General features: G+C 35.3%; 1 protein-coding gene across 2 annotated transcripts in view; it reads right to left on the bottom strand.

Annotated features, from left to right (window-relative positions):
• Positions 1–608: 608 nt before the first annotated feature.
• Positions 609–27,564, bottom strand: part of RSPO2 (R-spondin 2) — a 244,848-nt gene continuing 217,892 nt past the window's right edge. For both annotated transcript variants that reach the window (XM_016431858.2, XM_007488220.3), the window contains one exon: positions 609–2,695. In XM_016431858.2, coding sequence (XP_016287344.2) covers positions 2,580–2,695 — 116 coding nt within the window. In that variant the 3' untranslated portion in view covers positions 609–2,579. The remainder of the gene's footprint in view (positions 2,696–27,564) is intronic.

The raw sequence follows: 27,564 nt of genomic DNA, 5'->3' as shown, positions 1-27,564 counted from the left end.
TATTTCTACTCTTCTGCCTTGAAACCAATGATCCTAAGACAAAAAGGTAAGGGATTTAAAAAACTTGCTCTTGGGATCATTTTAGATAATAGGATACAATTATGATTTGAAGCTGTGATTTCACTGGCATAGGAAACTCCCAAGGGAGAAAACTTTCTCCATTAATTCAGATTTTTCCCTTCTGAGCAACTTGAAGTGTACAAGAATTTCCTAGAACACTGAAAGACTAAGTGATTTCCTTAGAGAGGGACAGTATGTCAATATGTGTCAGAGACAGGACCTGAACTCAAGTCTTGCTAGCTTAGAGGCCAATTCATCTTGTAGTCAAACTAGATCCCTTTTGGCAAATTCCTAAGTGCACAACACTCAAAGGGCAATAAAGGTGCTCTCCTATGCCACCCTCCTCTCAGGAAGAAAATATATCATTGCTTGAGCCAAGAAATCCTTTTTTCAAGATGTTAGCAAGATTCTATTCAACCCCAATGAACCATATTGTATTATTTTAATTGGGAAAAAAATCCATGTGTCATGTATTGCTTTCTCACATGTTAATATCCATCTCCAAACAATTTACTGAAAAAGAAAAAAAAAATAAGTCTCCACTGTTGTTATTTTTGAAGTGATTTAATGCACAAAAGAACATCCCAGAAACAGAACAATTATTGGTCTCATTAACAATGAATCACTGCAAGTATATGGGGTGTTTTCTCCCCTACCACTAAACAGGAACATACGCTAAATAAATGTGAAAGGAGGTGAGGACCTTAGGATGATGAATATCCCAAAGTTCTATACAACATTCATATATGGCTTATCTCACAGCAATAATATTCCGTGATACTTAACGATGGATATTATATTTATTCCTATTCTTACTGGTAAGGTGTTATCTCAGAGTTATTTAATGTATAACATAAACAACAACAATGCCCCTACCCCCAGTGAAATTGAAAGAGGTAGTTTTGCTAATACAAAAGTGAGGGTTGGGGAGAAAACAGCAGTACTCTTCTTCAGGTTCTCCTTGGTATTTGCAAATGTCCCATTTATGTTCTGATTTTCTATCTTGGTTAGGATGGGAGGGGGGCTATTATTTCTAAAGTCTGAAGCATAAAAATAAAAAATCCACAACCAACTCTGCATTCAAATTATGGCTCAGGGAATCTTTTGTTCCGTAATTATCTCCGAGTCCCAGATTTGAAATGACATTGTCTGCCTCTCCAACACTTGCTAGGATTTGTGACCTGACCAGCAGTGTCCACAATTAGCCACTGTCCCCAAATTTTGCTGGTGGTTTGAGAATAACTTAAAAGGTCTGCTGTAGTGACTTGCATCAACCATAAAAGTCCCTTCTGCCAGGCCTGAATTACTTCTAAAAGGGAAAAAAAAAAGTATTTCATCATCCCCTCACCCACCCACCCATCCATCTTCATCTGTGAAGTTGCATGCCTAGAAATTGGAGCTAGTGCATGCATTTTCCCATGCTCCAATTGTGTTTCACAAAGGGGTATAACAGACCCAAAACTCAAGGGGGAGGTTCCTTAAGGGGAGAAATAACTCTGGGGTTTTTGCCTGTGATTGCCAGATGCCTATGAGCTATTTAATGGGTGGGTCAGGAGGATTAGGCACTGTGTTGAAAATCCTTGACACTGGTCATTTGACAACACATCAGCTGATCCTAGCCTTCTGATGAGAAAAATCAGCCCCCGGAACATTGCAAAGGGCAATGAAATATGGAGGGAAATGTTCCAAAACTAACGGAAGGGAAGGGGGAAAAGCGTTTGCTAGAGGATGTGTACAGAAGCCTTTAGAAATGAAATGACAGAACATTAAGCAGGTATACAATGTTACACATAAGAAAGCATAAATATACAGTAAATGAGAAGAAGATATGAGACTAAGCATAATATGTACACATCTGAACGTCCATGAAACGAGGCAGTAATTCCCGGAGCATATCATCAGCTTAAAGCAGCTCTATTATACAAGGGTTTCAAGGTAACAGATGCTGAGAACAACGTAGGTTAACACTAAGTAGATAGTCATATAAAGTTACTTCTGGAAAATGCACAAGATGCAAAACAAAGGTCCTAAATGGAATAGCTCTTCTACCTCTGAGTAGCTTCTTTCACATAAATATGCACAAGTCCATTGTCTGTCGGTCTGGGTATCTCAGTGCCCGGCAGCCCACTGCCCACAGGTCCTCCGCGGTGCCTGGCACCCGGGCCAATGCCCTCACAGACAGGAAGAAATAGGACGACGGCATCTTCATCGGCTTCTTCTGCACCTGCTCTCACTGAGGCACCCTCCCTGTGTTCCTGTCTCCACAGGCTCCCGCTCCCAAATAAAGTATAAATAACACCCCAGCCCACCCCCATCTCTGCACAGTTGTGGGGTTCTCTCACTTTCACAGGTTAGTTGTGACCAATACTGTCAAAGCAGCATAAAGGCAGTGCCCAGTGCACGCAGGAGCGGAGCGGAGAGAGCGGCTTTGTGCATGTCTGCAAAACAAAACTAAACAAAACAAACAAACAAAAAACCCACCAAAAGGAAAAAAAAAGAAAGAAGAGAATGTCTTTATTTTATTGGTTTGCTCTGTCTGTAGCAAGGAAGACGCTGTGTTGCTCCTGTGCCCTCTCTATTAACTTCTTTTTCTTCTTCTTGTTCCTCTTGTCCTTCATTTTTGGAGTTCTCTTCCCTAGAGGAGAAGGGGTGGGGGGCGGGGGAGAGGGAAGATGGAGGGATAATGTTAGAGTCTGTCAAAAAGAATCCAAACAATTGAGAATTTTGCATAAAGCCCATCTGGAATGTATCACCTAGGGACAAAAAAGAGCTGGGTGGAGAAAATTGTTCCCATTAAACTATGTAATAATAATTTGCTAAATTGGGTGTCCTGCCTAGACTGGATGGATTTGCCTTCCTGCTCAAGGGGAATTAATAAAATAAAAGTCTTTCACTGGCCCATTTGGTTGTGAAAATATCATTATGCCATGCACCCCAAAAGTCTCTTTGGTTGTTCTTGTTTCTTCTCTTTCCAGCTCAGGCTTGTGATTTCATTGATTCATGTCACTGTAGGGAAGTTCCAATGCGGAATTTCTCTCTACCCAAGAAAAGTGGGCTACAACATATTGTTAGAGCATCATCTGAGGTACCCAGGAGTTAAGTGCCTTGCCTAGGGTTCCACAGTCTTTATGTAGCAAGAGTTAAATTCTACCTGACTGAACATAGTAATATGTATTTAATGTCCCCATACACTGACTTCCAGCCATGCTCGATATTTTACCATTGGTCTCTACTTCATAACAAGACAGCTAGTGGTACAATAGATAGAGAGCACCAGGTTTGGAGTTAGGAAGACTCAAGACACTTAGCCTGCTTGCCTCATTTTCCTCATCTGTGAAATGAGCTGGAGAAGGAAATGGAAAACCACTCCCATATCTTTGCCAAGAAAACCCCAAAAGGACTCACAGAGTTGAATACAGGTGAAAAACAAATGAACTACAATCATGCTTCAATAGACAAAAGATGACAATCAAGTACCATACAAGTTCACGACAACTGCTCACTTCTCCCACTCTCAGAAACAAATAGAAAATCATAAGATACACATGTAGGCCATTTCTTTTGATGATGATGATGATGATGATGATGATGATGATGATGATGATGATGATAGTAACTATCATTAAGAAATTGAGGCTGAGAGGTTAAGTTGGGGGAGGGGAGCAGGTAGGTGGCTCAGAGGATTAAGAGTGGATTGAGAGCTAAGTCTAGAGATAGAAGATCCAGGTTTCAAAATCTGGTCCCACATACGTCCTAGCTGTGTGACCCTGGGTAAGTCACATAACCCCCATTTTCTACCCCTTACCATTCTTCTTGGAAACATAGAACTAATACACAGTATTGATTCTAAGATGGAAGGTGTAAGGATAATTTAGGGTTGTGACCTAATCTAAATTTGATTTTTGGTTGCCAGGAGATATCCCAAATAAAATACCCAAGTCAGTTTGGAAATAGATGGTGGTTTAATCAATATATAGGGAAGAAATCAAGAAGAGAGAGGGAAAAGGTATAGGATTTCTCCCACCCAGCCTGTGCCAGGTGAGTTCAAAGTCCTCCACCAGCAGGTCCTTGAAGATTAGAGGCTTCCTCTAAGAGGATAGTGTTTGGAAAGTAAAGAAGAGAAAAATCAGCCTAAACTTTGAGAGACCTCAGAGAAGAGCCTCACCTGAATTAAGTTAAGAGGCTTTGTCCAGTATGGTATCAAGGAAAACTTAACGTTAAACTGGGACAATAGCAGCCACCACACCAAGATGCCGACACACTCAGCAAGCTGCTGCCAGTCACCTCTCCGCTGCCAAAGAGGCCGGAGAGAGGAAGTGATGCAAAATATATAGCCCGTTTTACATCACTTTCCTCTGACTCACATGTACCAATGATATCTTAGGCTTGACTTAGGACAGTCCAGGGGTCTGTCAGTTGTTTCTGATTTGTCATTTGCTAGCACATGTCTGTCATAGGTCATCCTCCTAAATACTTCATCCTTAAGTAGGGGTGTAGATATTCCTGATTTTGTTAGACTAAGTAGGGTGGAATAATCTAAAGTTCACAAAGGTAAGGTCTTAAAAAAAAGAGAGGTTCAAAGAAGTGCCCTAGGACACATAACTAGTCATCATCATCATCATCATCATCATCATTATAACTAGCATTTATATAAGTGCTTTAAGTATTGCAAAGTACTTTCCATATACAGTTTTGTTTTATCCACACAACAAACCTGTGAGGTAGTTACTATAATTATATCCATTTTATAGATGAGGAAATTGAGGCAGACATAGGTTCACTAACTAGCCTATGGGTCACACAGCTAAAAAGTAGTGTCTGATTTAGGATTGGAACTCAGGTCTTCCTGATTCTAGGTCCAGCACTCGATCCAAGTCAACTGACTTGCTCTAGCTGCCCAACTGATTCATTATTCTCTTTAGACCCTAATAACTGAATATTTTCATAACTATGGCTGAGCCGCCTCCAAGTAAGAAAAGTATAAAGTATCTAGTTCCAAATCTAGCAAGAGTTTTCTAGGTTACTTTCGAAAGGTAATTTTACTACACAATTAAGAGAGAACTCAGTATTGTGATCTTGAATAACAAAATGTTTATGTATTTTTATTTTAAGTGCCCAAATGCCTAAGATGCTTTAACATAAGAGATATCACACTACAAAGTATCCCCAGATGGATAGCAGAAAGTCAGCTAGATATTGGATAAACTCAGGCTATCTATGCACATGGAATTATGATTTAGAAAAGGAAAACAAAATTACATTTCCTCTCATCTGAGACACAGCATAGAGTTAAGTAGTTGCTCTGGTAATCAATTATTTAATGTTTTTTGATTACTGAATTAAAGGAATTCGACTTTTGGTCAGGATGAAATGACCTTGAATAAAATGATGATGCTCAATAACCATGGGTTGTGAAGCCTTGGCACTAATTCCATTTACAGGCAAGAAGCTGAAAGTAAACCCAAGGCTATCTCTGACCTAGTGATGATAGTAGAAGGCAGTAAGCTAACTGATGTATATGCCATAGCCTAAGGAAATGGGATGAATCTGTAGGGGTAGAATGGGGCTTTAGTTCCTCTTTAGCTAGATGGAGAAAACTAACAATGCCAATTATTCCTCATTGCAAAGGATTTTAGCTTCATAGATCCAGAGAATTTCAAAGGAATCATTCTTTCTTGTCATAATCATAGCTTACATTCATAGGGTGCTCCCTCCCACATCACCTAAAACAAGTATTATCCCCAGACTCTAGAAAGTAAAATGAACATCTATAGTCATCTTGTCACAAAGAGTTAAGAGCCAAATCCATACTAATCTTCTGTGTCTCACTTGAGAGACTGAACATCACACCAAGATCAAAAGACAACAAAGCTGGACCAAAATAAATAACACCATTTGATAAGGATAAATGTAAATTCTTACTAGAGTTAAAAATTTTCTTCATAGGCACAAAAGGGAAAGATGTGACTCTTAGTTCAACTGAAAGAGGTATTCAGTGATGATACACAATTCTTAAAATGAGTTTTTTTTAAAATAAATTAAATAGAACTCTAAGTAATATTCCCCTCAAGTTCTTTATGCTTACTTTCCTACAGATATGGAGACATACATATCCTATAAATACATATCATTAGTGGGAAGATTGTTCCTTTAGAAGGATCATGAATGGGGAGCATATGACAACTACTTTCTCTGCTACTGAAAAGCCACTTATGTCTTCTACTGCTATCACCATGTTTTCACCTGGTCCTGCCTCTGTAGAAAGGGCCAAGAGTTGTTCTACAGTTGAGGGTCAATCCCAGCTTTTTTCAGTGTTATCTAACTCCTTGGACAACACTCATTAGGGATGCCATGCTCTGGTTTCAATTCTTTGACTAGTTTTTAGTCATATTCATCATCTCCTGGGGCTGGCTGGTAGTTAATGAGTTTCTATCTTTTGGCTCTTTCAGTCTGCTCCTTTAGTTTCCTTCTGAGCCTCAGTCATATTCCTCAGGGAAGATTCTCTTCATAACCATGAGGAATTTAGTCCTCCTTCTATCAGAGGTACTAGGCTTGGTAAATCCTTCTCTACAGCTTCTCTCAATCAACTGATCACAGCTAACAAGCAGTCAAATCTGCTTCTGATCTTCTTGTCAGGATTCTTAATCAATAGGAGTGAAGTTCTCTGTGGTCTTCTCATTCAGTCTTCCTAATGCCAATGGCTATGAGAATCTCTGCTTCTCAGCCAGGCAGCATAGAGAAATACAGAATCCATTAAATGGGATCATTGTGCCATTAATCCTTTTATTAGATACTTCTGTTAACTACTCCTCTTTTGTGAGAACCCTGCAATTTGACTTCTTTTTTAAATGTCATTCCATCATCATCATCATCATCATTATTATTTTACCAATTATATGTACTAATTTTCATGTAAGTTTTCCAAAATTACATGATCCAAATTTTCTCCCTCTCCCTTTTTGGAGCAGGCAAGCAATTCATTTTGGGTTATACAGGTATTGTATTTGCTTCTTCTTGACCCACCTCAACGCTAAACTCTTTAAGTGCACTTACTCCCCTGGGGGTCCCAGAATGATTTAAAAAATATATTGTTACTTTTTTTACATTTGGGTATTTTTTTTTATTTTTTTGCTGGGATATACATGTATTATCAAGCAAAACATATTTCCATATTATTCATTTTTGTAAGTGAATAATTTATAAAACCAAACCCCCCACCATATACCCAAATAAACAAGTGAAAAATCATATGCTTTCATCTGCCTTCCTACTTCAATAGTTCTTTCTCTGGAGATGGATAGTATTCGTTTTCATAAGTCCCTCAGAATTGTTCTGAATAATTGTTTTGTTGTTAGTAGCAAAGCCTGTCACATTTGATTGTTCCCAAATATTTCAGTTACTGTGTATAACCCAGAATGAATGTTGACAAGAAATGGATTTTTGGATTTATCATAACCCTAGTTGAGTCTACTCTCCCCAGAATTTTATTTCCCCAAATAGAAAAGGAATTAAGTCCTTGAAGAGTACAGGATATCTGCAGAGTCCATGATTTTTCACTGAGGGTCTCCTCATGCCTGGAATTCTCTCCCTCATTTGTGCCACCCAGATTCTTTGCCTTTCTTTGAGATCTTACCATCTGCAAGAATCTTCTAATCCTCCTTAACTCCAATACTTTCTTACCACCTTGATTATTTATCTTGTATGTTTTTTTGTTTGTATACAACTATTGCATGACATGCTGTGAACCCCAAGAAAATGGGTGCAGCTTGAGGACAGGGGCTGTTTTTACCTTTATTCTGAATCTCTAGGGTTTTAACACCTTGCCTAGTACAAAGGAGGCTCTTAAGATGTGCTTGTTGACTGTTTTGGCTGAGTGATAACTGGATAAAAAATAAACAAAGAAAATAAACAAAGAAAAAGCCCCAACATCAGTTAAAGCCTTCCAGGATCTTCTGTGTTCTACTTAGTACAGCAACCACTGGAGAATTCTAAAGATTGTTTCTGTGAAAATAGTAATTATAATGTAGACTAGATATTTCTGAGAGATGAAATGACCTTTTCCCCAATTTCCTGAGCAAAACAAAGATATGTCTCTCTATATAAGCAAAAACTTCCTTAACAATTAGAACTGCCAAATGTCCCAGATCATGGAGTCTGAGAGTTGGAAGGAACTTTAAAGGTGATCTAACTTATGTTACTCAGTCATTTTCAGGCATGTCCATCTCTTAATGACCCTATTTGGAGTTTCCTTGGCAGAGATATTAAAGCAGTCTTCCATTTCCTTTTCCAGCTCATTTTAAAGATGAGGAAACAGAGGTAAACAGGGCTAAGTGACTTACCCACAGTCACACAAGCTAGTGTCTAAGGAAGGATTTGAGCTCACAGATATAAGTCTAACTTCCCAACTCCAGGTCCAGCACTCTATCCACTAGACCATCTAGCTACCCTAGTTCAATTTACGCACAAAACAAACATCCATGATCACATACCCAACAAGTGATTGTTCAACTTCTGCTTGAATACCTCCTGAGAAGTACAACTCACTATCTCCTAAACTAGACTTTTGCCATCTTCAAACATTTCAAATAGTAGGAAAATCTTCCTGATATCAAGCCTAAATTGGTTTCTTTGAAGCTTTGAGCCTCTGTTCCTAGTTCTGTCCTCTAAGGTTAAGCATAAAAAGGTCTCACCACTTTCCTTCATTTGATGGCCTTCATATACTTGAAGACAGTCATTTCCCCTAAAAACTTCTTTTCTTCAGACTAAATGTCCCCATTTCCTTCAACCAGTCCTCATGGGTGACATGGACTCAAACCATCCATTACCTGTATTACCCTCATCTGGATACTGTTTTCAACCAGTTTATCAGTGTTCTTCTGAAACACTGATGACCTAAATTTAACATAACACTGCAGAGGAAGCCTCACACTGGCAAAATAGAGTGAGACTATCACTTCCCTATTCCTGGAACCTATGCAATTCGTGATCACCATCCTGATAATAATGAAGATAATAATTGGAATAATAAAATGTATTTATATAGCACTTAGTTTGCAAAGTACTTTACATGTAACCTCATTTCATTCTAGCAACCCTGTAAAATAAGTGCTATTATTTTATTTATGTTAGATATTATGAAATGGAGGTCAAGAGATCTTGGGGGAAGCCTATCAAGGTCTCCTATATCTCTACATGACCACTACTAGCAGGGGCATTCAAGACCTGTCTTGCTTCTAGTATAAGACAGATCCCAGCTAAAGGGTTATGCCTCTCAGTTTATGTGACAGGGAATCCTAGTCTATCAATCTCTGAAATTCTGTCCATTTAATAAACAGAGAAGAAAACCTAGGTTCTCAAAAGATAAATGATTTTTCTTGTTTGCTTTTTTTTTTTGTGATTCATTCTCACTTGGCACAAATGGAAGGTAGGGCAAGGAGAAGGTTCTCTCCTAATGTCAAAGGCTCTTGGTTTATTAGCCAGTTAATAAAAGCATAGGAACATGGGAAGTTAAGATGAGTTATACAATACAGAGTACAAAGGAGTCAATTTGAAAATGAATGGGCCAGATACTATATTGAGAATGTGCATTAATTTCTTCAAGGCACAATAAAATCCTTCATTCTGTTCTTTGGAAAAGATTGTTTATTGGCACTCCATTAGGCAGAAAGAGTTAAAGCATCTCTGACATGGAGAAATTTGCTTTCTTCTATGGATTGAATCAGAACTGGTATTTCCTATATAACTTTAAAAAGTATAATTTTTAAACTGAGGAAAATGTTTTTACTTCATAGGGGAAAAAACCCAGCTTCATAAAGAGCCTCAAACTTTGTCAGATAGCCCTAATCTAATTCTGTGCTTCATAATTTGAGATAAATGAACTATTGCCCAGAATAAACACAATGGCCACAAAAAGAGAAAAAGTAACTTATTTCTTTTTTATATGACACTACATTAAAATAATGAGAACATGATTGTGTTCCCATATTAAATTATAAGGGTCCTTGGAGTTAACTTCTGCTTTTCATTAAAGTCTGGCATTAATGTCACAAATGGCATTTTGCCATCTTTAAATCTAGTTAATCCTACCCAATGAAACTTCAGCCTAACCCATCATTAATCAAAGCAGCCTTAAAGTTACAACTATTTAGTAACACTATATCTAATGACGAGACACACCTAATAAGGTCAGAGAGATGAAATACTTAACACGAAATGGCATATTTAAGAGAAAATGGTTTCAATTACAAGAGTTTTACCAAGTTCTCCTTAGTTCTATATTTTATCTTACAGGGGGAAAACAGACCAAGTTAAAAAAGGATAACCATACTGGCTCTATTTCTTATACCTCTAAATTGGATGGGAATTTTTTACTAATGAATTTATGAAGCTAGACATTTCTTTGAATAGCAAACTGGAGATGAAGATATGAAAAATAAATGAAAATATCATTAGGTGAAAAAATTATTCTATCAATCTCAAGCTTTCTATCTTGAATCTTTAGCTTATTGATGCCTTTCAACAAAGACAAATCTTTTCACAGCTTCCTGCCAATTTGGTAGAAGAAAGTTTCCTTTTAACTAGCCACACATCTAAATCATGTGATATTGAAATCTGCATGAAAAGGGGGGTTTAGAGTTCAACCATTTGTTGTCTTTATTATTATGATATAATTTCCTTCTTATCAGAATATCAGATTCTTGTGATAAATGCAATATTTCATAAGAGGAAAGCCAATTCCTTATTCCCATCCAGCTATTCACATCACAGCAAATATTTGAGTTGGGCAGTTAATAAAAAATATAGTATTTCAATTTCTACCTAGGAGTATTTCTATAAGAAAAGGGAATAAAATCTCTTTACTGCTCATGTAATTCTTATAATTTGTATGGTGTTAGTTTCAACTATTAGTAGAGAACCTGGGACCCAATTTGTAATACTGAAAATCTTCCCAAGGTGGCTTATTTCAAATATACCACCCTTTACTTAAAACCATTCCTCATAGATTTATTACTAGCACCAAGGAATTAAAATGGCTACTCAAAATTTATACGTACTTCCCCAAAGTCACAAGGGTTCTGAGAAAAAGTATAAAAATAACTGGAAATGAAATATATTAAAATACTTACACACTCTTACTCCCCCACCTCCCCGGCAATGTCAAAATTTGTGAGTAACTGAATTAATGGGGGAGAAAACAAACTTTAATATAAACAATAAAAATAAGGAAGACTAATATTTATTTGATTTTTCCCTTTATGATATACTAAAGAAGGGAGTAATCAAAATATTCAAATATGAAAGTGTGATTTCATTTCATCTCCTACATAAAATCTATTGTGTTTAGCATTAAGATACTGTGGGGAAAAGTGTTTCTGCTTTCTTTAAATGCTTCAGGATCACCTGGTATGGATGACAGCAAAAATCTTGCTTGACTTATTGGCTCCTACTATTTCTGCCAGGAACAAGATGGTAGTCTTTTAAATTTGTTTTCTTGATTCTCTGTCAACTGGATAAACATCTCTGAACAATATGTTGACTGTGTCAAAATCTAAATATCTCATATAAAATATTTTCAAGTTTAGGATTTCTTTGATACAGAATAACATATAAACTTAGTCTTGGAGCTTCTCCATACTTTAAAGCTTAGGGATTTTACAAAATCAAATTATCATTCTGTTCTCTGCATAAATGTTTTGAGAACACTTGTCAGGCAGACATTCCCAAATTGGTATTTCTAAAGGCCATATTTGACCATGTCACTATTCCCTGGATCATGAGTTTTAGTTTCTCTATATTACTTCAAGGATAAAGTACAAACTTCTCTGTTTTGCATTTAAAGTCCTTCCCAGTCTGGTTCTAACACATTTTTTCAAGCTGAATTCATGTTATACCCTCCCTCCAACACACACACACACGTACACACACATAATATTTCAGAAAAACTAGCCTATTTGTGTTCCCCATCCATGACATTCCATCTCCTCCCCATGTGCCTTGCTGCACAGGGTTTCTGTCTTCCTTGTAACATTGTCTCTTTACCTCTACTTCTCAGAACTCCTATATCATTTATAGGGTTAGCTCATGTAGTAAGAATCTAGAACAGAATTAAGGGGGAAGGACCTAAAGAACAGTATTCAAAGACAAAGAAAGCTGACAAGGCAAGTAGTTAAGGGTAAACAATACAAATTAGTGAAACAGATAAGATAAATTGATAGGAAAAAAATACCTAAGCCCAGTCAAGAGAATGAAGAGTAGGAGGACTTCACAAAAAAGAAGAAAAAGAGTAGCTGAACAATTGGAGCTGAAAAAAAATAAGATGAGATTGTCCTAAAAAAGAAGGAATTGAATATTCTGAAAATGACAGTTGATGAACAATGAAGGAAGAAAAAGAAGTGATTTCATCTTCTGAATATAATACAAATTAATTAAAAAGGAATGAGGAAATAGATGAGCTCAGGAAAGAGACTTAAAAAATTGACACAAAGGCATGGAATTTTTTTTGGTGGGTTCTTATCCCTTTTATATTTTTCAATTGAAATTGATAGTTCCCAAAAGTTAATTTCTTTTTAATATTCTGAAATGATAAGTTCATTTTTCAAACAGTGTATGAAACAATAAGAAGATAGTCAATACTGGATCTTATTCTCATGAAAATGTAGGAACTGGAATGGAAATTATGGGGTCATTTAGATGGGGTAAGTAATCACTCTGGATGGTAAGTTTGTAAGAGAGTAGAAGAAAGATGCTCAGCATCAATCATGTAATCTTGGGTAAGTAGATTTCAAAAGATCCAACATAATGATTATTAGAATTTCAAAGATTAACTTTTTCAAAGGAAATTATCCTAGGAGGGATGAAAAATGTTTAGAAGGAAATTCTGAAGATGGAAAGGAACCTGGTTCCAATGAGGAAAAAAACAAAAGAAAATCGTAATTGACTGATAAGACCAATGTGAATTCAGAGTATACACCAATAAACAGATTTAAAAAAAACATAAAAGGCAACACAGGGCATATATTAGAGTATGGTATTTTCCTGTTAGAATAATGTCAGGAGAACCAAAACCTAAAATGAACTGAACTTGGTTAAAAAAAATAAAAGCTTAAGATAGTAAGCTTTTCTTAATTTTTTCTTTTGCCTTAAAACTATAGAAGGGATATGAATTATTAAGTCTATATCCCTAAAAAGATCAAAGAAAGAGGAAAAAGAGCTATCTATATACAAAAATGTTTGTAGCAACTCTTTTGAGAGTGATAAAGAATTGGGAAACTAAGTGGATACCTACCAATTGGAGATTGGCTGAACAAATTATGGCATGGGATTAGAAGGACAATTATAATAATGTAAGAAATGATGAAAGAAATATTTTCAGAAAAACCTGGGGAAGTTTACATGAAGTGATGCAGAGTGAAGTGAAAAGATCCAGGAAAACAATTTCTACAATAAGAACACTAAAGACAATTAAAAAGAAACTTAATAATAATTGTGTAATGACAAACTATGATTCCAGAGGACCAAAGTGAAAAATGCTATCTGCCTACTTTTTGACAAAATAGTGGTAAACTCAAGATTGTGCAAGAGAAGTTTGCCCTTCCCCCCCTTTTCTTAGATCAGAGTGACTCTGAACCTGGAGGTGAAAGGAAAGATAAAAGGGGCTAACAAGGAAGTGTTGGGCTCTCTCTGTCTCTGGTGTCCTGTGAAGGAAGCTGCTATTAGGGATGCTTCCAGACCAGCCACGTGGAAAGCTAGCCTAGCCCTTAATCTCTTTCTATTTCTCTTCTATTACCTATCCAAGTAATTCTAATAAACTTCATTAAATTCTAAATACCAGAGTCCAAATTTTATTCATACAAGATGCAGAATGAGACTCACATTTTTTGGTGTTTGATGTGGGTAATTTGTTTTGATTATGCATGTTTGTTCGAAGGGTTTTTTAATTAAAAATTTTATTTTATTTTTTAGTGGGGTGGGGAGAGATGGGAGGGAAAGTAAATACTTATCAATCAAAATAAAAAGAAGGGATTAGATCTTTGGCTGGTGTGGAAGGGTTGATAACACAATAGAAATAAAGCTAAGCTACTCAATTCTTACATATTATATTACTTTCAGCTAAAGATAATAACTTGCACTATAAATGGTAGAAAAAAATGACTAATTGAGACCAATATCCAAGATGAGTGAATAAATAAGGGTCATCAAATTGCCTTGATTAATTCAATATACTAGACCAGATAGACTGGAAGTTTGGGTAATGGGAAAAAATAGTAGAGATGATTGCTGAGCCTTCCTTAGTTACACGTGAAAGATTTTATTCTATCTAAGACAATATCCAATTCCCTAACTAACTCCTTCAATGAGCAGCTCAAGTTCTAGGAAGTCTATTCTGATTCCTCCAATTAATTAATTATTTAATTCCACCAAAGTACTATGCACACATTTTTAATTTAGCACATTTACACACATATATTTATAAATAATTATAAATGTATATATGTACATGTGTATTTACACATGCATGTGCACATATCCATAAACACACATTATCTATACACATGTACAGATAATGTTTGTACTATTATATATGTTGTTTCTTTCAACAGAATTGAAGTTCCTTGAGAATAGAGACTGTTATTTTCATCTTTGTATACTATAGCTCCTGGCAGATAGAGAGCACATAGCAAATTTGATTATATAGTTGATAAGGAATTTGGTAGATTGTAAAGATTGAAAAATATTTTATAAAGGTAAGCATGTTGTCCTACTATGCTCAATCCTATTACAGTGCTGACTGCCTTTGCTGTTATTTTTAAGATAACTGTCTAATCCTCAGGAGCAATTTTTGTTCTATTTTTCAATTCCTTCTCAGAGGGAAAAGATCTGTCCAATGTACCAAATCTTATCCCCTTCCCCTCCTGAGTAGCCAAACTGGTCCATCAACATTTTTCACATGCCAATGCAGTGTCTGTGAATGTCAATAAAAGAATGGGCAGGGCCCATCTGGGTCTTTTGGGCATGGATTCTGGGAGAGAGAAGACAGAAGAGGGAGAGAGAAAGGTTCATGGAGAATAGGTGACATGTGATCTGAGAACTTAGAATAAGGCAGAGACTTTTACTCCATGCTTATCTACCTTTTCTATTAATAAACTTTATGAAAAATAACTGGTATATATATACATATATATATTAATTTTAATTATAACACCAGTAAGCCACACAAATGATTAAGACATACACAGTTAGTAATAACACACCAAAAGGAAGCATTGGCAACTTATGTTCACTGAATCTTCAAATAAGTTTAATAAGAATTTATCCACTACCTGTCTAAATAACAATTTATGTACCAGGTACTGCCCTGGGCACTAGGGGGAAAAAAGGTAAAAATCAAACTCCCTGACATCAAGGAGCTTACTAAGAGGAAACTAAATATACATGGAGAAATGAGTACTATATATATACACGTGTGTATACACACACACACACACACACACACATATATACATATCAAATAACTGGGGGAGGAAATACAGGAGAGCACTAACAACAGAAAGGATAATGAAAAACCTCAGATGGAAGACAGAACCAAATCTGAGTTTTAGAAAGAGTTCTGGAATTGAAGCAAGTAGATAACAGACAAAAGAGGTCCTACAGGGGACAATGAGGTAGCATAGTGGATAAAGTACTAGACCTGGAATTGGAAAAAACCTCTGTATGAATCTGGCCTCAGACATTTCCTAGCTGTTTAATCTAAGGCAAGTCACTTAACTCCAATTGCCTAACTCTTATCACTCTTATAATTAACACTAAGACAGAAGGTAAGGATATATTATAAAGAAAAAAAAGGGGGGTGTGGAGATAGAAAGGTAGAAGCTAGAGCTTTCTATGCTAAGAATAGCAGGCAAGACCAGCTGGACTAGAATCTAAAGTGAGTAAGAAGGAATAATATGAAATCTGACTGAAAAAGTAGGTTGAAGCAAGCTATAACCTGAAAGTCTCAAAAGAGTAGTTTATATTTTATCCTAGGGGAAATAGGAAGTTACTGAATTTTCTGGAATATGGAGGTGATATGTTCTAGAATATGAATCTGGTAGCTGTGTATATTAAGATACATAGGTGAGGAAGAGAGTATAATTAGGATGAATACTTCAATGGCTGAATTGGTGGTTATGAGTTGTCAGAAGGCTACGGAAGCAAGTGACATTCAAAATAATAATAATTTCTGTGAAATTTGTTAGAGGTCATTCAGTTTCACAGAGAACTCTGCTGACAATTTTATCTGTTGACTTTTGTTAATAGGTCTAATCTAGCTGATTTTTTAAATGGTTCCATATTTTAAAAAATATTATTTTTGTGAAAATGGAGTAATATCCAATTCTAAGAAACATTTGATCCTTTCAAGAGGTAATCCAATCTCAAATCTGGTCTTTCTAGGTTTTTAACACATGGTATTAAAGACATAGTTCAGGCTTCCCATTAGCATATATTTTTCTTGAGACAATCTTGATTCATTTACTTCAAAGCAGACATCTTCACTATAGAAAGATACTCAAGATTCTGTCTACTTATTCCAAAGCAATGTTTAATAAAATACTTTGGGTATTATATTAACACCTGGTCCTGGACCATTCCTCAGAATGAGTTTTACTTTAGAATTTGAACTTGGAAAAAACAAATAGTGGAAAATGAATTTTGCCTTATTATTCATGTAGAGCTAAATGAGACTGTATAGATCATCTAGCTCAGCCCCCTCATTTTACATGTTAAGACACTAAGGACCAAAGAGATTAAATGATTTATTAAGGACATAAGGGTAGTGAATGTTAGAGACAGGCTACGAACAGAGGTACTCTGAATCCAAAACCAGTGACTTTTTGGATGTTGAAAGCAACTTTTTTGAAAATCATAGCAGTAGAAATTAAAGCAATAAAAGAAGAAAAAGAAATTGAAGAAGTTAGAACGGGCAAAGAATTAATAAATAAAACTATCTCTTTTTGAAGACAATTTGATGATGTCTTTGGAAAATTCTAGAAATTCAACTAAAAAGCTACTTGAAACTATCAATAACTTTAGCAAAGTAGTAGGATATAAAATAAATCCAGAAACTACATGAACATAATTATGAAACACTTATTTTACAAATAAAGTCAGATCTAAATAATTAGATAAATATTTATTGTTCATGGATAGGCAGAACCAATATAATTAAAGTGACAATCCTACCTGAAATAACCTACTTAGTAAATGCCATCCCAATCAAATAACCAAAAATTATCTTATTGAGGTGCAAAAAATAATAATACAAGTCATTTGGAAGAATAAAAGATCAAGAATAGCAAAGAATTAATAGAAAAATGTAAACGTCTGGCAATACCATATTTTAAACTGTATTATAATGTTGCCATTATCTGATACTGGCCAAGAAATTAAAAGGTAGATCAGTAGGACAAAACAACAATAGTAAAAGATTATAGTAATCTTGTAGTTGATAAAAATAAAGATTCAAAGCTATTGGGATAAGAAATCACTATTGGTAAAAATTTCTAGGACAACTGGAAAGTGGTTTGGCAGAAAATAGATATAGACCAATATCTTATACCACTTACTAAGATAAAATCGAAAAGAGAAACATGATCTAGATGTAAAAGGGGGCATATGAGCAAATTAGAAAAACAGGGAACATATTACTTATTAGATTTATGGATAGGAAAATAATTTATTGGAAAACAAAAAATGGAGACTGTTGTGAGTTATGAAATGAATACTTTTGATACATTAAATAGAAAATAGGTTTTGTAAAAATAAAAGAAATGTCAAGATTAGAAGGAAAGCAGAAAATTGGGGAACAATTTCAGCTAAGGCAGAGATCTCAAATTGGAAAAAAGAAATGAAAGCAAACTTTTATCTTAAATATCTTAAATAAAGGTTGTCCTGGGTGGGAAATGGTAATCATAAACAGAGTAGGATATCTTTTGGAGTCAGTACTTGGGTGCTTGAGAAGCAACCAAATTCTAAATAATCCTTTTTAAGGAAAAATAATCCAACATTCTACATTCTACCACAAGGGGGTGATGATTCACTTTGAAAAACCTGAGGAAGAAGTTTGAAAATAAATATAAAGCACTACCTGACTCATTTGTAGTTTTGATTATATAATTCAAGGCTACCTAAGAACCATTCCCAGATGTCTGGATGGCAAAGGAAAAGCTCAATTTAAAGATGACTTCCCTTCATTAGTTATGTGGTGTTCCTCATGTTTTCTTCCACCACCTACCAAACCTAACTAAATGGTACATAAAAATATGTAGTGAGTTTTAATTTCATCATTATGTTCTTACTCCTATTATAACTCCAGTGTCCTCTAGGAAAAGTTTTTTTTAATCAATATCTGTGGGAGAGAACTTTAGTTAAAATACAAAGTCAGACCTGGTCTTTCTTGACAAGCATTAGCTGTGTGGTCAACTAAATTTGAAAACCTTGGACAAGAATAGAGAAGAAGGAAAATGTTGAAAGAAAACCAATTCGACACAGGCCCAGTAAGCTACTATTTCCTTTTCATTCACAATGCTTATTACATGGGACAAAATAAGCTTTTGTTTGCCTTTTTTAAAAAAAGGAGATGAAAGTTGAGAATTTCTCAAAGGTAAAAATAAAATTAACTAAACAAAACCAACATCTATTTATGTGTTTACATATACATATGAGTATATATTTATAGGGAGTGAAATACATATTACATAGGACATGTACATAATTACTATGTTTATCATAAATGCTATAGATATGCATATTGTTTGGAGAAAAGAAGTAACCCTCAAAATGCATTTTCATTCCAAATATCCTCCATTGGGTTAAAAGAATTGAATTTTAGAAATGAAATAGCTTTTAGTGATCTAGTCTGATTCCCTCTTTTTACTTTATTTTTCAATCCCCACTTTTTATAGTTGAGGTCAAGTGGTTTGCTTAAGGTCATATTCTTAGCTAGTTAGAGAGCAGGGACTTAAACTCAAGTCTCCAGATTCCTTTTTCTGTATTCTTTTGCTCTTGGAAACTGTTTTATTGGAAGAGATCTATATTAGATGTGGATGTTGGTAACACCCACACAAAGACATCACTTGGGTAGGTAACCTACTAATATTAACTAATTAGACAAAAAAGCTCAGAGAGTACTCTGGCCTCACTAGAACAAAGATAATGAAATTAAGAGGTCAACTGTCATTCATATAGCACTTCAGTCTTTTCAGCAATCTGGACCTACAGCATCTCATCTAAGTTTCACAATGATCTTGAATCACAAATCTACTAGTATCATTTTACCCAAAAAAAGGAAACTAAGCCTCATAAAAATTCAGTGACTTGCCTACATTCATATAGCAATTAAAGGATACAGCTGAGATTTGAAACTAGATATTCCTGTTGGTATCCATTAATCTATCCACTACACCCAGGGTCAGCATAAAAAAAAATAAAAATGAATTTAAAAAATACTTACATTTTAGAATGGTCTATAGGCTTTTAAATAAAGTTTTGTTTTGTCTGAAATGTAAAACTCATTTTGCTAGGGAGTCTACACTAAACTAGAGCCCTTAGTTTCCTGACACTGGCACCATACTGCATTGCCCCTGAAAGAAGAAAATGAGAATGACCATTTGTACTTTAATGGTCATTTGGTTATACAGACTTTTGAGACAGGGCACTATACTTGCATGGAAAAAAAAACCTGGGTTCAAATTTCAGCTCTGTTACTTATGCCCATGTGACTATGGCAAATCACAACCTGAGGCTTCAGGTCTTTGCATGTAAAATGGGGTTATTAATATATGTTTGGTTTCTCTCTCAGAAGCAGTGAGAATCAATGACATAATAGATTTAATTGGAGTTCAACAAAACTATAACCAGCTAATGAAATTGATTTTTATAAATAATGCCAAATCAGTGCCTCTCATCCAGTTCTCTGGTGTCCTAAGTGCAAGATGCATAACATCATCTTAAAGGATTTGCTATTCCCAAGCACATTCATGGTAAGTAATATGAATATTTTCAGAAGAAGAAAGTCAAATGATCATAGATCATATGAATGATTTCTCTCAATCACTAAGAGAAATGGAAATTAAAACAGCCCTGAGGTTTCACCTCATATCCACATAAGCCAAGATGGTTTAAAAATAAAAAAGCCAATGTTGGATGGGCTGTGGAAAGACAAACATATTAATAGACTGCTGGTGGAGTTTTACCATTCAAGAAAGCAATTGGATTATTTGAGAGGAATAACCAAACTGTTCACAACTTTTTGAACCAGCAATACTAGTAGCAGGCATATTTCCTAAGTAGGTCAAGGACAGAAAGAAAAGTCCTATACATAACACATTATTCACAGCAGGTCTTTTTGTAGCAACAAAATTAAGTCAAGTCATCTTGCACTTTATTTTCCTTCTTGCCTGGAAGAATCTAGCAACATAGGCCTCCTTGCTGTTGTTCCTTGCAAATGAAACTCCCTCTCCTTACTCTGGGCCATTTCATAAGCTGCCTCTCTCCTTTCCTGGAATACTCTCTCCTCATCTTTGCCTCTTGGATTCCCTGACTTCCTTCAAGACTCAGCTCAAATAGCAATTTAAGCAGGAGGCCTTTCTGGGTTCTCCCTTGCCTATGAACATGCTTTCTTATATCAAATTGACTTCGTCCATTCTGTATAAATATTGCATGAACCCAGTGATTTTTGTGTTTTTTCTGTCCCATCAGAATTAAATTATCTGTAGCCCCAAGTCCACATAGAAAGTACTTGATAAATTCCTCTTAATGATAACATTAAAGCAAATATTAAAACATTCAATCTCTGATTAATTTTCATAAAATATCAGTCCTGAAAGAAAGAAAAGGAAATTCACTTTCTCCCTCTAAGTAAAGAGTATGATGCAAAAAGCAATATTTAATCTTAAGCACAGTGATGATATTCTTTGGTTTCATCTAAATGTTTCTATTAAAATAAAAGGTTTGATGGTTCTTGTGTGAAAGGGAAAAGATTGTGATATAAAAAAACAAAAAGACAACAGTAAAATGTTAAATAAACCAAATTTTCATACAATATAAAGATAAAATGAAAAACAAAAACAAACCTCAGCTTCATGAAGGTAGTCACTTCTTCCTTAAGTGGGCTACATATCAGTTTTATTATCATGGGTTGAGACTCATAGGTAAAATCAGGGGTTTATTTGGTACATAACAATATTATTCTCTTTCATCCCCCCTAAACACACGTGTACACACACACACACACACACATACACACACACACACACTTTCACATTTTAATGAGAAGATGCTGCTGGCTCTGTTTTGATTTGATTAGGAGGCAGAGTAATAAAAAATTTCAAGATCTTCTGTAGTTGACTTTATACTGTAATAGGAGGTGCCTTTTAAGATAATTACATTAGGACCAGAGGTATGATACCTTCTGCTTTTGCTTAAATCGATAAGCATCAACTGGATGAAACTGTGCAAGCAATGACATTTTGGGGAACTCCAGGCACAGAGCAATTTTTTTTAATTGATAGAATTTTCCCAACTAAACTAGGCCATACAGTTTCCAGAAGAGACCAATTAAATAATGCTTTCTAGCACATCTCTAGTCAAAAATCTTTGTTACAATAGATTTTCAGCCAAAGAATTGTAAGGGTTTAATAAAAGGCACATAGTAGAGTAGCCTGAAAATCAGAAAGACCATAGTTCAAGTCCTGCATATGCTGCAGAGTGGCTGCCTCTGGAGCTCTGGAGAAGTCAGGAAGTTCTCAGGGTCCCAGAGGATTCCTTAAGACTTTAAGCTGCAGAATGGTTGTTGATCTGCACTGGTGGAGGAAATTCCAAAGCAAAGAAAGTAAAGAAAGAAAAGAGAGCTTTAAAGAATAGCTGTTGAATGAACAAATGGGCAAATTTAAGCTGATATAGATGATGGAAAACTCACTTTCTACGTGCTATGTCTTGAGAAAAGACAAGAAGCCTCTTTTTCCCTAAAATATTTTCCCCAATTTAGAGAACTTTATGAAGTATTGTATAACAACTTAAATTTTTATAGCATTTGAGGAAAAAGTAATTTATATATATTATCTTGCTGAAATGATACAGAATAAGACAGTAACAACAAGGGAGCAACATACATAATGGTCACAATAATAAAATAAAAAACTATATACTAAATGGTTGCCTAACATGGATTCATTGCACTGACAAACACTGACAGAGGAAGACAGAAGTAAAATGTTATGTCCAAGGTCACACAGCTAATAAGTATTTGAGTCTGAATTTGAACTTGGGTCCTTCTGACTCGGGAGCATTCATTGATTGATCTACTGCACCACCCAGATGCCTCTAAAAGGCATAAATAAAAATCATTGACTGGGAAAAAAAAACAAAAAACAACTGCACAATATCTGGCAATGATTAACCGGATGCCATTGAACATTGGTAAAAGTGATATTTTGTCTAGTTGAATACAAATGGAACACAGGGAAGGTATTTCCAAAATTTGAGTAAAGTCCTTTGAGGTGTGGGAAGAAGCTGAGTTGTATAATACCTAAATTAGCCCAAATCCCTGAAAGGGAAGTGTTATCCATTGGGAGAAAGGGATACCAAAAGTGGGCAAGAGAGATGCTCATAGTAGCCATTCCTAATCAAAAACTGCTCCATCTCAGAAGACTATCTCCTGATCCTGTGTCTTTTCTTTGGCTGTGCCCTGCATGGGATTTTTTCTCTTCATCTACAGCTTTTGTCTTCCCTATCTGCCTTCAAATTCCAGCTCAAACTCCAAAGTCTATAAGAAACCTTTCCTGATCTCCATTTATACCAGAGCCTTCCCTTTAGAAAACGAAAATATTTTAAACACTATTTTTCTTCCAAAATGATACCTAGAGTTATAGCTATATACTGTTTAGTTTAATGTCTGGTACATGGAATGATTGTTGGTGGTAAGATAAGGAGTAATAAGTCTAATTCATTATATAAATGTTATATTTCAAAAGATTTTTGACCCATATAATATCTGAATCCTTGGGAAGGGGGAGAGGAGAATGACAGTCTAGGATTCTGTTTGTAATAATGTTGGAGGACAGATGCAAATTCAATAGGTGAACTGAAATATTTCACAAAATGGCAGATTGTAAGGAATCAAATAACTCACATTTATGTAGAGATGTAAAGCACTATATATACATTACCCTGTTTAAGCCTCACAACAAGCCTAAGGTAGGTCCTACATATATGTACCCATCTTACAAATAAGAATATCAGAGCACAATGGAGGAGACTTGTATGTAGTCAAACAACTAGTCAATTGATCAAAGGTAAGATTTGGCTCTGAACACCCTGATTACAAGTTTAGTATTCTCACTATTTAGCTTACCACCATCTAAATAATAAATGATATTTTAAAGTACTTTTTGTATACATTATTTCTTGATAATCCCAACAATTTCGTGGAGAAATACAGGTGCTACTATCCCCATTTTACATAAGAGGAAACTGAGAGAAGACAGGGAAATAGCATGGTCACACTTCTAGGAAAAATCTGAGGTGTGATAGAAAGTTAGGTCTTCCTGATCCCAAGTCTCACCCCCCATATCCTTTACTACTTGCAGCCTCACAAGTCAATCTCTTTTCCTAGATAATAAAACAGGGATAGGGTAAGTGACTTACCTAAGATTACACTAGGTGGTAAAACCATTTCTGGTGCGAATAGCAGAATTCATTTTTCTGCCATCCATTGCTCTACAATGTACCACACTATCTGCCTCATGTGCTCAACAGCTGTTGGAAGGAGTAGGGCACCTGCTAAGTTGTGGTCACACATCTGCCAGAAGGCTGTAGGAAACATGTTAGAGAACTAAGGGGGAAATCCTGCAGTTAATGTCACAGGAAGAGTGGGCCAAGTCCTGATTTTGTTTTTAGAAAGCTATTTCATCTCAATCCAGAGTTTTTGTTTGGACATTTTAGGAAACTATATGCTAAACTTTTTCAATCTTTCTTTACCTCAGTGGTTATAAAAAATAACAGAAATGTTGGTTAAGTTAGAACTTCTAAAAACTTTTGTTTTACAAGTCCAATGGCAGAAAAATATAAAAGTTATCTTACTGAAATTTTATGCAGTTTATCATAGCTTTCATAAGTTGCAAAATTAGTCCTTTTGCTAAGATTTCTCTGTCATAGTGTTTAATTCCATCCACTTATGAAAAAGAAAATGTGGAGGGAGGGAGCACAGGACTGAGATCTGGGAGTCACAAGTTCTATTTAGTCTAGGTTCTATTAAAAAAAATAAGTAATAAATAAGCCTCTGTTTTTTCAATTGTCAAATGAGAATAATTATAACTTGCTCTGATTCATGGATTTGCTATTAAGTTCAAATGAGTCAAGATGTAAAAATGCTCTGGAAAAACTATGCAAATAATAATAATTTTAAATATAATAACATCTAACATTTATATATCATTTTAAGGTTTGCAAAATAGATATTTTGTAAATATTATTTGTAAATATTTCATTTGATCCCCATAACAACTTTATAAATTATGCATAGATTTTTATGATATGTGTTGCCAAAGCAAGCACTCATTTTACAAATAAAGTACAGTCAGAGTACTGATAAATAATTCCCCATGGTTACATATTTAGTAAGTGGCTGAAGTTAATTTTGTACTCAGGTCTTATTGTTTCTGGGTCCAGTGCTCTATCCACTATGCTAGAAATTGTAATTAATACTGTGAAAAAAGATAATGTTAAAGGTTACTCATGAAGATAGTAGGAATTTTTCTTCCAATAAAGTAATGATAAATGTGTGGTATATCAGAAACAATTGTGATCTTTGAGTAAGAAATCCTAACTTCTGACATTTAACTTGCCATGAAAGCTTAGATAATTTTAATTTACTTGACTTATCTTCATATGCTGTTGCCCATATGTAAAATAGACAAATGGATGAGATGATCTATAAATCCTTTGCTGCTTTTTTGGAATAATCAGAAGTGTTTTCTTTTCCTCTTTTAACTTCTTAAAGAAAAAAGAGAGGGAGGAGAAAGCATTTACAAAGTTATCTACTATCCACCAGGAATTCTTTATAAATATTATCTCACTTTGATCCTGGGATGTAAGTACTATGATCTCCATTTCACACTTGAGGAGCCTGAGAGAGTAAGAGGTTAAATGACTTGCCCTGGGTCACATAGCTATTAAGGGTTTTTAATGCAGATCTTGACTCTAGAAACAATGCTTTATCTATACCACCACCTAGCTCCAAATTCTGATTATCATATTGAGAATGAGGAACGTGTTGTTATTTTTCTTGTTGCACAGAAAAATAAATTACTCACCAGACAAACATATATTAAGTGACTGCTGTGTGCCAGGAACTGTACTAAATGCTGGAGATACAAGCAATAAGAGAGAGACAGACAGTCATAGAGAAGGGGAGAGAGGGAGAAAGACAGACAGACTCGCTGACGTCAAAGAGCTTGTATCCTAATGTGGGGGAGCAATATATAAAAGAAAAATGAAAGAGAAAATGGATGCATACTGGTGAAATACAAGGGAAACAAGAACACATCTAGCAAGGGAATGAAGTAGGGCCAGCCTGAGTCCATCCCCCAAATGGTGGCTCCTGGAAATTTGCTATTGGAAAAAGGAGGCTAGCATGGTGGAAAGATATACCAGAATAAGGCAGCTCCAGGAAATGCAGGAATTTCCTTAGTAAGAAGGATGACCAGTTATTGTGTTAATGTCAGGGAGAATCAGAAAAGTTCAGCAGGGAGGGAAATGAAGCATGTTGGAAAATATTTCCCAACAGTCCCTTCTACCACTCAAAATCTAGAAATCTATCTAGCAGACTAATCTCAAACTCAAAAGAAATAGTACATTAAAAGCACTTGCACATCTTAAAGTGCTACATAAAAACTAGTTGTTATTATTATTATACTCTGTCATCATCTGTGTCCTTTACCAATGCTATATTTATTATATATTTAAAGAATTTGGCACAATGCCACATCATTGGTTTAAAGCAATTAGTTCACAAAGTAGATAGAACACTGGTCCTGGAGTGCAAATCTAGCCTCATACACTAATTAGCTATGCATCTCTGTGTAACTTAATTAACTGCCTCAGTTTCCTCAAATGTAAATTTTTTAATTAAAAAATCTCTAACTTTCCATCTTAGAATCAATATTTTGTATTGGTTCTAAGGTAGAAGGCTGGTAATGACTAGGAAATGGGGATTAAGTGACTTGCCTAGGGTTACATAGCTAGAGAGTGTCTGAGACCAGACTTGAACCCAGGACTTCCTATCTCTGGGCCTGGCTCTCAAATCATTGAGCCACTTAGCTGCCCCTTAAAGTAGAGTTTTAAAATGAGCCTGTGTCAGTGAGTTGTTGTGAGGATCAAATTAAATTTTATTTGTAAAGCATTTAGTATAGTGAGTGGCACACAATAAGTGCTTAATAAATGTTTGTTCTTTTCCCCTTAAAAGCCACATTGAGGTTCTATTTTCTTGGTTCTTTATATAGGCCAAGAGAACCATACTGATCAATAAGTATTTTCTCCAACCCTAACATGGCCCTACGTTTATTGTAAGGTTTTAAACACTGAAAAAGCACATATGATTTTTGATCAAAAGGAGAAAGAATATAAGATACTCTAAGAATGTTTTTTAATCCATAAATCATTTTTTTAGGTTTCTAGAGAACTATGGTGATCACTAATGTTCCAAGGCTACTACCTTTTTTCCCCATTTCTTATTACCATAAAATCACTTAAACAAAAAGTGGGATCAAATGTTAATATCTCATTTTTATTTCAAATGTATAAATTTTCCTCACCTGAAAACCTGTTCTCCTCTAGCAAGTGAATATGGAAATTATTCATAAACGATCTATGTTAAATTGATAAGAGAAACCATTATACATGAGCACACACAGCAAATGCTTTATTGATTCTTCATGATTTTCACAAGCAAGCTCTAATGGCCAAAGTATTATGAGCATTGGGTCCTGTCAAATTGCTACTTAGCTTAGGTGATTCTAAGCTAAGGTTGACTAACCACAAATACAATTTATATCTATCAGTGAAAACAAATGTGATTGGGAGGAGAGCTGAGTGGCTGACCCCTGAGCCAGAAATCCAGGCAATGACTAGTATTTCTGGCAACTTTAGTAAATTCAACTGGTTTAAAAGGAAAAAAAAATAAGAAGTACTATAATCTAAGCTAACTAACCATTCAAAACATAGACAGGGATCTGGTAACCACACTGTAAGCAGTACCATTAAAAGTTTAGGAGTGGTATTAGGGCATAGAAATAAGATTGTGGTGTGTAGTGACAAAGAAAGCTTTCCCACTATACCATACACCAGGGTAATGGAACCAATTTGGTTCTCCATAATATAAGAGGAATGTAGAAAAGCCAAAGAGGATCTATATAGTAACAACAACTTGAGAAAACATAAGAGCAAAATAGAGATTATAAGAAAAATTCA

The sequence above is a fragment of the Monodelphis domestica genome, chromosome 3 (genome assembly GCF_027887165.1).
Source record: "Monodelphis domestica isolate mMonDom1 chromosome 3, mMonDom1.pri, whole genome shotgun sequence".
NCBI classification, from domain to species: Eukaryota; Metazoa; Chordata; class Mammalia; order Didelphimorphia; family Didelphidae; genus Monodelphis; species Monodelphis domestica.
The sequence above is the reverse complement of the archived record's forward strand: the minus strand, read 5'-3'. Positions and strand labels throughout refer to the sequence as shown.